The 14,927-nt window shown below is 35.5% G+C and overlaps 1 protein-coding gene across 1 annotated transcript in view; it reads left to right on the top strand.

The window, feature by feature from the left end:
• The window catches only part of FER (FER tyrosine kinase), a 531,690-nt gene that overhangs the window by 138,019 nt on the left and 378,744 nt on the right, over nucleotides 1-14,927 (top strand). Inside the window, exon 10 of the mRNA XM_077138656.1 lies at nucleotides 5,318-5,507. Within this exon, the coding sequence (XP_076994771.1) occupies nucleotides 5,318-5,507 (190 nt within the window). The remainder of the gene's footprint in view (nucleotides 1-5,317; nucleotides 5,508-14,927) is intronic.

Genomic DNA, 14,927 nt, shown 5'->3' with positions numbered 1-14,927 from the left:
ATGATCATAGTTCCTACAGACAAGATTATGACATAGGGCTGGAGAGTTGATAAACCCCTGAGGTAGGATAGTGAATATACTGTTGGACTTGCCAGCAGAAAGCAAACTTTTCCTGTTGGTCCTTACTAACAGCAATTGAAAAAAAAAAAAGCATTTCCCAGATCAATAGCTGCATACCAGGTGCCAGCAGATGTACTGATTGCTCAAACAGTGATACCACATCTGGAACAGATGCTGCTATTGGAGTCACCACCTGGTTGTTTATGACAATCCACTGTCATCTTCCAAGATCTGTCTATTTTATACGCAGGCCAAATAGAGGTGAACAGGATTGGGGTGGGACTAAGTGCCCCTGCATCCCTCAAGTCCTTGATGGTGGTACTAACTTCTGAAATTCCTCCAGGAATCTGGTATTGCTTCTGATTTACTATTTTGCTAGGTATGGGCAGTTCTAGTGGCTTCCACTTGGCCTTTCCTACCAAAATAGCCCTCACTCCATCAGTCAGAGAACCAATGTGGGGATTCTGCTAGTTCCTGGTACATCTATTCCATTTATGCATTTCAGAACTGGGAAAATAGTTCTGGAAACAGAATGGGTGTGGGGACTGTTCTAGTTTGCTAGCTGCTGGAATGCAATATACCAGAAACAGAATGGCTTTTACAAAGGGGAATTTAATGAGTTGCTAGTTTACAGTTCTAAGGCTGAGAAAATGTCCCAATTAAAACAAGTCTAAAGAAATGTCCAATCAAAGGCATCTAGGGAAAGATACCTTGGTTCAAGAAGGCCGATGAAGTTCAGGGTTTCTCTCTCAAGTGACAAGGCACATGGCGAACACAGTCAGGGCTTCTCTCTCAGCTGGAAGGGCACATGGCGAACATGGCATCATCTGCTAGCTTTCTCTCCTGGCTTCCTATTTCATGAAGCTCCTGGGAGGTGTCTTCCTTCTTCATCTCCAAAGGTCGCTGGCTGGTGGACTCTTTGCTTTGTAGTGTTGCTCTCTCTGAATCTCTCTGAATCTCTCATTCTCCAAAATGTTTCCTCTTTTATAGGACTTCAGAAACTAATCAAGGCCCACTCAAATGGGTAGAGATATGTCATCCCCTAATCCAGTTTAACAACCATTCTTAACTAAATCACATCAACTAGGGAGATGATCTCATTACAGTTTCAAATATACAATATTGAATAGGGATTATTCTACCTTTAAGAAATGGGATTTATATTAAAACATGGCTTTACTTAGGGGGCATACTTCCTTTCAAACCAGCACAGGGACCCATTGGGTCCACTGTGAAATGGACCTGAGTTAAAATTGCATCAATCACCTGCCCTTCATTAGCCCTTGCTCTGACTGCTAGACCAGGATGATCTTTTTGGTCTCCTGGAATCAATGTTGTTTTTGAGCCAGTGTCAAATAATCCCTGAAATATCTGATCATGTTCTTTTTCCCAATGCACAGTTACCCTGGTAAAAGGTTGTAGGTCTCCTTGGGGATGCAGGGAGGAAGATTAACAGTGTAAATTTTTGGCTTTGTGACAGGGTCCTTCACCAGTGGACCTGGCCTTCCAAGGGGCTCTAGGCCTGTAAACTGTCTCAAGTCTGGGAATTGATTAATGGAATATGACTCTCTGTTTTTGTAATTCAGATTAGACTTTTGTTCAGTTGACCTAGAATTTGTCTGCTTATACAATTCAACCAGTAATTTAATAGACTGCCCATCTATTTTAGTTCTAGGTACCCCGTGATCTACTAGCCAATGCCATACATCCTGTGAGTCAGATTATTTTGACTGCTGCTTTGTGTCCGCTGTCCATTATGGTAGCCACCCCGACCTTGTTTTTGGCTATTAAGGGTTGCCATGTGGATTCTGACAACTTGGGATCTGATCATCCCCATTCTGTTTAAGGATTCCAACTCAGTGACAGAAGTATAGCTGACCTACATAGAAGAGTGATTACTGACCTCTTCAGGGATGGTGGAGGTAGTTTCACAAATTTATTCTAACAGTCCTGGTGAAGGGTGTGTCCTCTGGACATTCTAGGGCATGTGAGCAGGTTTTCCATGATAAATCTACTCTCTTGACATTCCAATCTCTCTAAGCCTGTGGATCCTCTCATCTATATGATACTAGTTCTGGCATTTTGACCTCAGGTAATGTCTGATACCTTTTGATCCACGTTTCAGTCAACCACCCAAACAAACTGTTAATGCCTTTTCAAACACCCCTTGAGCTACAACATTGAATCTAGAAACTTTGCTTAGTAAGCTCATGTCAGTAAATTCAGCCTGATCAACTTTATATTCCTTCCACCAATATCCTACACCTTTAATATCCCTTTCCACACATATCCCCCTGATGTCTATATAAATTGGAAAATTCATGCAGCTCTTTTAGTGTGGCATACCTCCTCGTGGGTCATACTTTGTACCTGACCTTTTGAGGCCGATTGGAACTTTAGTCTAGTTATAGTCTGGAAAAAAAGAAGGGTACTGTGGTGAGTCATGAAAAGAATTAGAAGTGTCTTTTAAGCCAGTTACCTTAGAGCATTCTATTGCAGTTTCATCTGGTGAAATAGGATTAATTTCTCTAGACAGATGAGTGAGGGATGTTTCCTCAGGGGGGGGTGGTTACAGGTTTAGCAGGCACTGAAGGGTTAATCTCTTCAGGTGGAGTTTGTGGACTCCACCTGAAGAGATTAGTTCTGGACGCTTCCCTCAAGGCAGGCTGGTCCATAGCTGTCTCCTCAGGACAGGCTGGAGGTGGGACGGGCTGGAGGTGGGGTGGCTATTTTCTCAGGGCAGACCATTAGAGGTTTATCTAGCAGAGACTCAGCAGAATTCAGGGTTTCAGTGTCCCCACTGCCATCTTTATCAACCCCTATTCCCCCATCCCAATTTTCAGGATCCCATTCTTTTCCAATCAATGCCCTCACTTTAACAGTAGACACTCTGCAAAGTTGAGAATTTATGTTGTAATTCTGCTCCTTGTACAATGAGTCTCTGGGTCTGGTTTTCAGAGATCACAAATCTGCAATCACATGAAATAGGATTTTCTTTCAGGGCACACAAAGAAACTTTTACATTTCATAAGATGTATAAGTTGCAAATTTGAAGCCTTCATTTATTCCTGTCTTTTATAACTTTTATAACATTTTCATTCCAGCATAAGTAGGACCAACCAGCCAACATCATTTTACCTCTTAACTCCACAAAACTCAGTTAAGGTGTCAAAAACACCGCCACCCAGAGTCTTGCCTCGTATAAACACATGATTAGTAGAATCAAATGGTGATATTTTGGGTATGTCTAATGCAAACTCACACCATGATTGTCAGTGCCATCTTGATTATTGGAAACACAGTCATTAGTGCCTTTGACTCTAATCAGAGTAGAAAACCAATTGCAAAAACCCATTTTTAAGATTCTGTTTCTTAAGAACCAGCCCATTCCTGGCACCAAAGCTGTATTAGTCAGGATTCTCTAGGGAAATAGTAATAACAGGAGATACCTGTAAATATGAGATTTATAAAAGTATTTCACACAGCTGTCGGGATGCATGAGTCTAAATTCCCTAGGGCAGGCTGTAAGCTCACAACTCTGATGAAGGTCTTCAGTGAATTCCCCAGGAGAGGCCGATTGGCTGAGGTGGAGAGAGAGATTCTTTCTTCTCTTTTCTCTTCAAAAACCCTTCACCTGATAGCATGAAATATCTCTCATTGCTGAAGACATTGTCCTAAGTTGATTGTAGATATAATCAGTCACAGATGCAGTCAGCTCACTGATGATTTGAGTCCATGAAATGTTCTCATAGTGATGATTAGTGTTGCTTTACCAGACAGCTGGTCACCACTACGTGGCCAAGTTGACACATAAACCTAACCATTATGGTCATGTAAGATAACATCATCACAGGTTTCCAGGATAAGGACTTGATCATCTTTGGTGAGCCATTATTCAGCCTACCACAGGGCTTAAGACAGGAAATGTATGTTCTTACTTCCATGGATGAATATTTTTTAATCATGTTTATATGTCCAGGTCATATTTACTTTTTGCAATTATTGTGCCTGATCAGTTATTCCCTATTTTAAAGCTTTTTTCATTCTTTTAAAAGTATTTTTTTCTACTAATGATCATGTTATTTGTTTGCAAAAGACTACTGATACCAGTACTGACTTTAGAGTGTTGTCTTTTCAGAACACTGTTGATTTCATGCTGCTGTGAAATCATTCACTTTTTTTGACTGATCTTGCAGGTGTATATTAAAATGTATTTTTATCATCTTAACGTGTAATTAAAATTTTTTTCTTATGCTGTTTTCACTATGGTCATTCACTTTATTTTGGTAGCTAGGAAATGCAAAGAAGGAACCTTCAGGAAGCTTTAGGTGTGAAATGGGGTTATGTTCTCTAGGATCTGGCCTTTATAAATTTAAGTTCATAAAAAATGATGGCTTTAGGGCGGGCAAGGTGGCTCAGCAGGCAGAGTTCTCATCTGCCATGCCTGAGACCCGGGTTGTTTCCCGGTTCCTGCCCATGCAAAAAACTAAGCATTAATTTATAATCAGTTGTCTCATATACTAATAACTTACCTGACAGCAATGCATGTACCAGTTCTTTAAAGATGTTTATACACTACATATCTAGGGATGTCTCCCACTTCCACTACATGTTTTTCTGTGTCTTTCATGTGGGTGAGTTAATTTGAAAGCAGCTTCCAAGGAGTAAAAAGTCTTATTAGGCAACTTGCATTATGAATAGTTGTCTGTAGAAGGACTTGGGTACTTATTTTATGCTCATTTCCTCAATCACAGTTTAGCCCTTCGGTCTTTGTCAGGGTAGCATTCCCAGACCCCAAATAAGCACCCACTACAATATGCACACAGTTTGGTGCCCAGGATGTCACTTAAATTTGATTTGTTTCATTCCAGGCACAGATCTGACTCTGGGAATATTCGTTTTGAGATTTTTAAATAAATTAATATTCTTCAATCACATTAATTCATTTTAGGTCCTAGATTTCTGTACCTAAGTACCTCTGCTCTATGAATTAGATGATTTATCTGTAAAATGAAGTTAGTGCCATAGATCATGATGTATTTGAAAGCGTCTTGCATTTGACTTTTGTTTCCAAACATTTCTTTACATTTTGTTAATGCTGACATTTAACTATTGGATGACTTGAAATCTATTTCACAGTTTCAATTTTTTGTACTGTTAAAGAGCTTCACATAAAGATAAGTCTACATTTATATTATTTCCTTTGGCTTGGGTTTATTTCTTAAAGATGAAATTATTTGTATTTATTCTTTTTTAGTATTGTTCTTCTGCTGAGCCAAAAACAGGCACTTGAAGAGCTGAAACAGTCAGTTCAGCAGCTGAGATGCACTGAGGCAAAGTTTGCCGCCCAGAAAGGACTGCTAGAGCAAAAAGTACAAGAAAATGATGGCAAAGAGCCGCCTCCAGTAGTCAACTATGAAGAAGATGCACGATCAGTTACATCTATGGTAAGGGAAAGAGTTCTCTAATGAGAAATTTTGAAGTGTGGTGTCTAGGCTATAAGTGACTACCACAATTAATTCCAGTTTTCTATAACACATTATTGCTGTTATTAATATGCAGGTCCTATTGTACTTATTTGTAAATGAAAAATAGACTTGTCAGTCACCTCAGGTCACCTGGAGAGCACTTTCAGAAATCACCTGTAGAGTCAGTGGAAAAGGCTCCTTCTCTTACGCTTCAAAACTGAAAACAAAGACTGCAATTATTTTTATTCCTGGGACACAAAAGGAAGGTAGGGTGTCTTTCTTAAGAGAGAAGAATAAAAGGGGAAGCTATTTGTTAACTTTTTTCTTCTAAGAACACTAATATTTTATTTGCTTGAGATTGGTGGTGTGTTTATTGTTTTCACAAAACAGAATGTTGAGTTTATTTTAAAAAGGTAATCTTTATTATAAATATGATCTCTAAGCTATAATAAGCACATTTAAACTCACCAACTTGAAATGCAAGTTTATTTTACTTAGTTTCCTTAGCTGTTTAAAAATGTGATAAATGTTTTCACGTCACCCTGCCTCACACATACCTTTTTTTTTCCAATCTGTGTTAGTGGTTCTTCCCAGATAATTTGGCCCACAGGGATACTTTTAGTTTTCACAACTGGTGGGTGTTATTGGCTTCTAGTGGGTAGAAGCTAGTTAATGCTGTTAAATGTCTACAATGTACAGGTCAGCCCATTTTTCACACTCTCAACAAAAAATTACCCAGCCTAAAATATCAGTGGTAAAACTTAACATTTTAGGTTTTACCAAAGGTTAAGAAACTATGAGCTTGGCCTTGGCTTTTTTTCTAGGTAACTGAATGCAGTCCATTGGAAGAACTAATGATGCTTTAGCTGATATTTAAGTGATTTTTAATTTATGTGATCCTAAGTAATACAATTTGATTGTTAAATGGATTTAAAGGTCTCCATAGAAAAATATGACTGTATTAGAGTATGTGACATGTTTAAACTATCATGGTTGTTGCTATTTTTGAGTCATACTAATCTGCACAGTACATTGCAATTAACAATTCCCTATTCTCTTTTACTATCCTATTAGATAATAAGGAGCTTACTATATATACCATAGATGCTACTTGCTTTGTAATTCTTGATAACTATCTGAAAGATACAGTCTTTCAAAGGAATTCCTAAAATTCTTCTCTTTTACTTGTTTTTTGAAAACCTTAGCTAAGGAAATGTTTTGGTCTGTGAGTGTGGGTTATATTATTTTGGCTTAGGTGTACATTGGTTAAAATTGGCTATTTAATTTATTTTATGTAATTTTTTGTGCATATTACCCATGTTTACTTTATTGTTATAACAGAATGAAAGGTAATTTTTCAAGTCATTAGATGGTAGCATATTCCCATTTATAACTATTATTAAAAATTAGACTTTGGAATTTAAATATTTAATAGTTAACAAATTCTTATTTTATTAAGAATTTGTAGTAACTTGGAGTTTGATCTTTCATAATCTATGAAGAAAAACTTTTTTCAATGAATAAACAGTGTTGTAGACAGAATGTATAATGAAGTTTAAGAGAACAAACTACTTTCTGGCACCTTGAAGTTATTCTCTTGTACTTATTTATTAAATGGTTATAATAACATCTTGTAAAATTTTATAAATCACTATACCATATTTCATTTGATCCAACTTATTGTAAAAAGTTGAAATTCAAATCATAAATATATCTGTTTTTTTGAAACAATCACTTTTGGGAGTCTTTAAGGAATTTTATGAGGAAACGTAGCTTAAGTTAATAAAGAGATATTTTAGAAATCAGACGTCATCCATATTAATTCTAATTAATGAGAGTTTACAGTAGATTTTACAAAACAAGTAGGAATTTTGCAATCATATATCTTAAAACAATTACACTTCAACTTATATCACTGAAATATTTGCATAATTCAATATTTTTTCAATTAATAAAAATATTACCTTTTCAATTTATTAAAAAACAGTAAGAATATTACATCTTTAAAAGATTTTTTCAAATGACTGTTTAAGAACTGTTTTATGAATAACACTGCAAGAAAAACATAAAACTAAAATAAATAATTCTATTGGTATTCCCTCTTTATAAAAGGTAGAAGAGTGGGAAAGGTACAAAGTTACAGCAAGAGGAATTTTGTTAAATATTGGAAGAATTAGAAGAACTAAAAATTAAATTATGATATGAAAAATCATGAAAACTTGGCCTGACCATTATTTAAGTGTAAGAGAGATAATGAGCTATTCTTCATGATTCTAGTTAATGGCAATGTTTACAAAAGGCTGACTCTTCAGTCATGACTGTTTCTGTGGAAGAATGGCTTAAAAAACTGTACCATTGAGGTGGGCCATGGGCTGTATATTCTTTTGAAAATTCTAAGATTATTTAGGTGTACAGTCAGAATGGGATTGTGTAGTAGGATTATTAGATGTATTTATGTTACATTTGGCTCTGTAGTTCAATGGGAGTTAAAGCCCATCTATTATTTACAAAACTAAAAAAATCGTGGGATGCAAATAATATATAATCACCTCTGTCAAAATAGATCATCCTTATAATGTCTTTTGTTCATCTAGGTCTAATTTTGGCCAAAATATGGAGGAGAAAATGATAAATATTAAACATAGTACCATAATTATCTGTTCTCTGAGGAAACGTATTTTTCATTTATTCATTCAACCATTGGTTTTTGAGCACCTAGTATGTGTCATTCACAGTTTTAGATGCTTGGGATGCATCAGTGCATAAAACTCTTAGAGCTTACATTCTGTGGTAAATGGCAGTTTTTAAATATGTAAACTATATAATGTTGGAAAATGATAAGTGCTGAGGAGGACAAACAGAGCAGGGTAAGAGATTGGGAGTTCAGAGGGTCAGGACTTGGGACCCAGATTTAAATGCAAGTCGGAATAAGGTTCATTGAGAAGGTACCATTTAAGCAAAATGTGTGGGAGAGACTACACGTAGAGCAGCTTTGATTAGGAAGATCAAGATTTCAGTTTGCCTTTCCAAAATGACAAGATATCAGGTATTTGGGCATTTGAGTCTTGCTTGAGTTTCAGAGCATGATTTGGGCTGGGGATATAAATTTGAGAGGTGTAGGTATCTGTTGGTATTTAAAGCCATTTGACCTTGTGAGGTCATTGAGTGAGTGAGTTAGATAGAGGAAAAAAGAGTCACAAGAACTGAACTCTGGGCACTTCAAACTTAGGAGTTCTAGGAGAAGAGGAAGAATTAGTAGATGAGACTGAGAAAGAGTAACCAATGAGTAGTAGGAAAACCAAGAGAATCTGGTGTCCTTGAAGCAAGTGAAGAAAATATTTCAAGGCACAGGGAGTCACAGACTGTCAAATGCCTTTGATGGATACAGTAAAGTAAGAACTGATAATTGAGCATTGGAGTTAGAAGCATGGAGGTAATTGGTAAGCAATTTTAATAGAATGGTGGGGATAATTCCTGATTAGGCTGGATCTAAAAGAGAAAGAAAAGATAAGAATTTATATATAGTGATATAAACAGCTTTTCCAAGGACTTCCACTGAAAAGAAGTACAAAGAGGGCAGAAATTTTGAGAATAATTGAGGTATTTATGTACTTACTTAAGAAGGAAGAAATTGTCATGTTTAAATGCTAAAGTATAGTAGAAGGGGAAAAATTCATAATCTGAGACAAAAGAGGGAATCATCAGAATAAATTCCTTGAGTAGGTGAGAGGAGGTAGAATCTAAGGCCTGAGTGGACTGGCTTTAATATTGGCACAATAATTGACAAGCAAGATGGTAGTTGCTGATGGATGGATAGGGTCAGTGACAGGGGTTCTGTGGATGCTCTCTTCTTACTGCTTCAGTGTTCTCAATGAAGTCAAGGTGATGAGGGAAGATGTGGGAGGAAGTGTTGGAGGTTTGAACAACTGTGGAAGATATGAAATCATCTTCTAGGAGAATGAGAGAGTGAATGAACTTGGGCAAAACAGTATGTTTGTTGAGTAGCATAAAGGGACTACTTGAAGTTTGGTTCTGCAGAAGACAGCATAGAATACAAAGCAATCTGTGCATTACTGTGGTTAAGGAGGGCAGCATGGTTGTATCTTCACCAGCTGTGTTTGGGCACTGCGGCACAATCCAAAGCATGCAGAGTTCAGTTCGTCTAAGAGTGTTGCCAGGTATATATGATGAAGAGAGGGGCAAAAGAGGGAAGGTGAGTGAAAGGAAGTGATTACAATGATTGACTAAAGAATTTAAGCTTCCTAAGGAGGAGAGAAGACACCAGGAGGGGACTGAAAGTTAAAAAATAATAATAATAAGTGGTAGGATAAGTAGATACGTGGTTCTGGAGTGGTCAGAAGACAAATTATAAGCATTTAAATCTAAAATGTTGCAAGATGATGTTTATCTTCCAGATGTCAGCTTAGAATTTAAGAAAAGTGCTTTTTGGGAAATAGGTTTTAAGTCAATTGATGCTTCCATGCTAGAATAAGTAAGTGATTCTTAAACTTTCTGTGAGTCATCATTATTTCCTCTTGGCAATGATACTGTCAGAATAATCAGTAAGAGTGAAATATCTTTAATGACACACCTAAAGGAAACGTAATAGAAACTAATTGCTTCATGACTGCAGCAACCGTAGAAACCTGACATTTTGTAAACCATATTTTTTCAACAAAGTAGCTTTTTGTTCTTCTAGTAGGCTAACCATTGAACTATTAATCATAGTGTAACCTGATTTGCAAACATTCACTAAACTTTCCCTGACTTGAGAGTATCACTAATGCTTATGATAACAATGAGAAGATTCATCTTTTCAAACCAATTCATCTATGGTAGTACTTGGAAATACTCTATTAAAGAGGAAGAAATAAATTACAGGAATATATGTCTTTTAGTATATTTACAGAAAATATCTTTGAGGCCATTATTACTTTAAAAAGTGAAATATGCTGATGCTTATTTATAGAAGGAATTTTTATTTGTTCCCTAGTAATATTTGTTCTGCTGGGCTGGTAGGAGTAATGGTCTGACAGTTTTGTTTTATTGATTTGCTCAGTTAGAGTAGATAAGTTCTTTATTTTGTCTCTCTCTATATATATTCCATAGAACACCAGTTTATGGAATGTTAAGCAGTGTCCAGAATTTCGGACATGCTGGGTTAAGCCAGAAGAAATCATTGTATTGTTTGCAGGAGTTTTATGACCCTTTAATATCAAATGTAAAAGAGGGGAAATGCAGTATCTCTGAAGATTTGGCCTCACTCCCTTTCAAAGGGACCACAGTGCAACAAACTTTGGGAAGTGCTGAATTAGAAGATAAATTGTTTCTCATTTAATTGGATATTGACAGAATAAATGTGCTGATAATTCTGAAGGAATTTTGAATTTCTTAAGTGCTCCATAAACCCAAGGATTATTTTATCTAATTCTCCAATTCTAGCTCTGTAAGGCAGCAGAATCTGCCTTTTGGGGCAGTGTAAGAGTGTGAATTCTTTGTTGGCTGTCCTTGGATAGTGGTATAATGACAAAAATATCAGAGTTTTCTAAACTCTGGGTAAACATTGACAGACTTTCCTATTACATTCATTTATTTATTAAAAAAATACTTTCCTTTATGTTTGTCTTTTTAGTTTGTTGTAAGAACTTAAATTACCAATCAAGTAGCTCCAATGAGAAATTGGAATTCTTTTTTATTTCAAAGTAATCTCATCATTTTACTTTATTACAGCATGTGTTTTGTACCAAATATAACTTTTGTGGAAAGAATCTCCCTTATATGTCAAACAAATTTAGAATTGATAGCACTGTATAATGAATCCTACTTTTTATAGATGTTCATAGGATAATTGCCTTATCTTGATGTTTCTGATATTGCACATTTTGTTTAAGCTCTTTTGCTAGATTAACACGCAACTATATTTATCTTCTCTGCATATCTTATTGAATTAGTTTTGCATAGTTGAACAGCAGTACCAATAAAATCCTATTCGGTACAATTTTCAACCAAAAAATATCTGATTTGTTGGTTAAAACTTTTCTGTCATTATGGCTAAATAGTAATCCATTTTACAATAGTGCCTGACATATTTTCAGTATTATAGTTAGAACACCAGAATGGACTGATATCAATTGAGGCATCTATTAACAACATCATTGAAGTCAACTATTACTGTTTTCATCAATAGGTGTATTTTCCTTCTTTATGTGAGATAAATGTTAATCCTAAACCTTACTTACCCAATTGTAATAAATTGAAAAGAGAACCTTTCTGAGTTGTCTTATAGGGTTTCTGTGATACTTATATGAGATAATACATGTAAACTGATTTTGTGTATCATGGAATAATATAAAAATATCAGATTAGGTTAAATTTTTCTAATGTACCTTGTTTTACATGTAAATTAATTAGCAGATACTCATTGAGGTGTTAGGTATGAATTTATGGATTTTTCTGCAGGATTATCTTATGTACTTCTTACTTTTAAAGGCAACCTAGAGTGTTTCTTTGAATAAATACATGCGTGTGGTCTGTGTCCCTTCCCAATCCCCTAATTTCCTTCCTCAGAGATAACCTTCCAAAAGCATTGTATGTAAAAAAGTCATAAACTTATATTTATATACCTCCTGTTCTTTTTACACAAATGGTAGCATGCAATGATCATGTTTTGTATCTTACTTCTTAATGTATGTGAGGTATCATTTTATAATGTGCATGTACAGCAACATTTTTTTTTTCACTTAGTCATTGCTCAAAGAAATATTTGAATGTCATTTAGGTGTTAAGTACCATTTTAGACTCTGCGGCTGCAGCTGTGAACAAAGTAGACATACTCTCTTCCCTCATGGGCTGTTTACTCGAATTGGAGGAGACAGACAAACAAATAATTAAGCATTTAGTATGTTAGGTGGTGCTAAGCTCTATGGAGAAAAATGAAACCAAAATTTGGGGAAAAGGAATGTTAAGGGGTGTTTTTATATATAGAACGGTCAAGGAAGACTTCACTGACGAAGTGACATTTGTGCAGAGATACGAAAGACTACGAAAGCAAATGGTGGGACTGTCTGAGGACATGGGAAGGATATCCAGGCAGCTAGAAGACCAGATTGCAAAGGCCCCAAGGGAGGAGTGTGTTTCTTGTATTGTAGGAACAACAATAAAGCCAGTTTGACTGGAGTAGAATAAGAAAGGGTAGTAGGAGATTCAGAGAGGTAGTGAATGTTTAGATCCTGCAGTCATGTAGACCCTTTACAAGGACTTTGATGCTAAGTCTGAGGGACATTAGAAGCCATTGAGTATTCTGAGCAAAGGAGTGACATATTTGACTTACTTACATTATAAAAAGGTGAATCTATCTATGCCTTCTTGGGAATATAAAGGGATGGAAAATGTTGAAGCTGAAAGACTAGTTGGTGATTATTATAATAATTTAGGTGAAATGAGATGGTGCATTGGACCAAAGTGGGGTCAGCGGACATGAATCTTTTAAAATATATAACTCATAACATTTACTGATGGATAGGATTGATTGGATAAGAGAGAGTGCAGGGGTGTGGTGAGAGAGAGATAGGATACTTTGATTGGTTTCAAACCATTGTATAGTATTTCAGTATAAATAAACTGAGTTTATTTATAATGAATATTTACATGATTTTTTTATCTTTTGTAATTGTAATGACAGCTTCAGTGACTATTATAGTGCTTTTGTGTTTATGGTTTATGTGTAGGATGCACTTCTACAAATTTTTGTACATTTATGCTATTATATGGTAAGGCATTTTAAAAAGATTTTTGCTAATCAGTTTATATCAGTTCAGATTAAATTCTCAAAGTAGTTTTAATTGTCTGGACTTGAGAACAATGTCAATTATAGATGTCAATTTTTATATTAATATTTCAATTTTGTAAATTAATAGGCTTCAGTTTTTATGAAGCTTTCCTCTTTCATGTGGCATGAATTTTACTGTGCTGAACTGTGAGTGGCTTACCAGACCATTAATTTAATCAAATTATTATATTGATTTGATACCTAAAATATATTTACAGATATATATCTTACTTTATGTAAATTAGATGTGCAATTCTCTAATTGAGCAAATTCAGATCCTTTTATCTGCCTTCCTTTTAAAATTTGAAATAATGCTTTGATACTTATGATGCTAGAAAAATTATATTTGAACCACTAGAAGGTTACATTGTTTTAAATGGCATAGTTAAGAAAGGAGAATAATCAGACAGATTAATAGAGAAGACTACTTAGCCCAAAGAAGCTTGATATGTATAAGATCTTAATATAAGAATATTTTAAGAATTAGGAAAACAAAATATTATTCAGTATATTGACTATGTAGCAGTTTAGAGCTGAAGCTCATGCCATATACAAAATAAACTCCAAATGTATTAAATATCCAAATACAAAGCAAAATAAAACCATGAAAGTATTAGAAGAAAATGTAGGCAGGCATTTCTCTAGATCAGAAAACAAACTGAATTAAAATGCAGAGTTAAACCTGGGCAAAATATTTGCTGTAAATATGATGAAAGATTAATATTTATAAATATATAGAGATCATACAAACTATTTACAAAAAAAGCAATATACCAATTAAAAGTGGACAAATAACATGAATAAGAAATTGATAGTAGAAGAAATATATATTTAATGAAAGTATGAAAAAAAATTAACCCCAGGAGTCATGAAAGTCATGATTAAAGAATGGGATTAGAAAATAGTGAGCTATATAGTTCTCTGATGCGATTCACAGTGATTTTGCTTCAGCAGCCCTATTAAAACCTGTAGGTCTCTTAGGAAAATGGCATAATTAGTTTCACTAGATGTTAATATGTACCTCAAATTAGGGGCTTAAGGAGCTGAAGAGTGTGGGGATCACTGAGACAGTGTGAGCATATGAAATGATAACTCTAAATGGCAGCCCTGATTCTGACTGGCAGGCGTGTGAGTGGCGATGGTAATGGAAGGAAAAGGGAGAGGTTGCTGAAGATCAGTTTAGCTTATTTCACAATTTTGTCTAAACCTAGCTCTTCTGTTTTCAAAAATAGTTTAGGTTAAGAGAAGTATTTGGGAGAAAAAATAACCAGAATAGAGAAGGCTTGAAATGTTGGAAAGAACTAACTTTTCTGTAGAAGAGCCAGCAATGGCGGAGGATACAAGTAGAAACAAATGGGCCTAACAGGGGCAAGGAGGATGTGGGAAAGACAGGTAACTTGGAAGGTAGTTGAAATGAAATAGTCTATGGATTTCAGTAGGTGGATGATTTCAGAAAAAGCCAGTGACTAAAGGACTACAAACTGGATTGGTAGTGACAGAAGGTTGTCTGCAGTCAAAGGAGAGCCACTGGGTAAGAAAAAACTTTAGCTGTCCTTGAGCTCACTGGAGAA

The sequence above is a fragment of the Tamandua tetradactyla genome, chromosome 21 (genome assembly GCF_023851605.1).
Source record: "Tamandua tetradactyla isolate mTamTet1 chromosome 21, mTamTet1.pri, whole genome shotgun sequence".
NCBI classification, from domain to species: Eukaryota; Metazoa; Chordata; class Mammalia; order Pilosa; family Myrmecophagidae; genus Tamandua; species Tamandua tetradactyla.
This window is presented reverse-complemented; position numbering and strand designations above follow the sequence as displayed.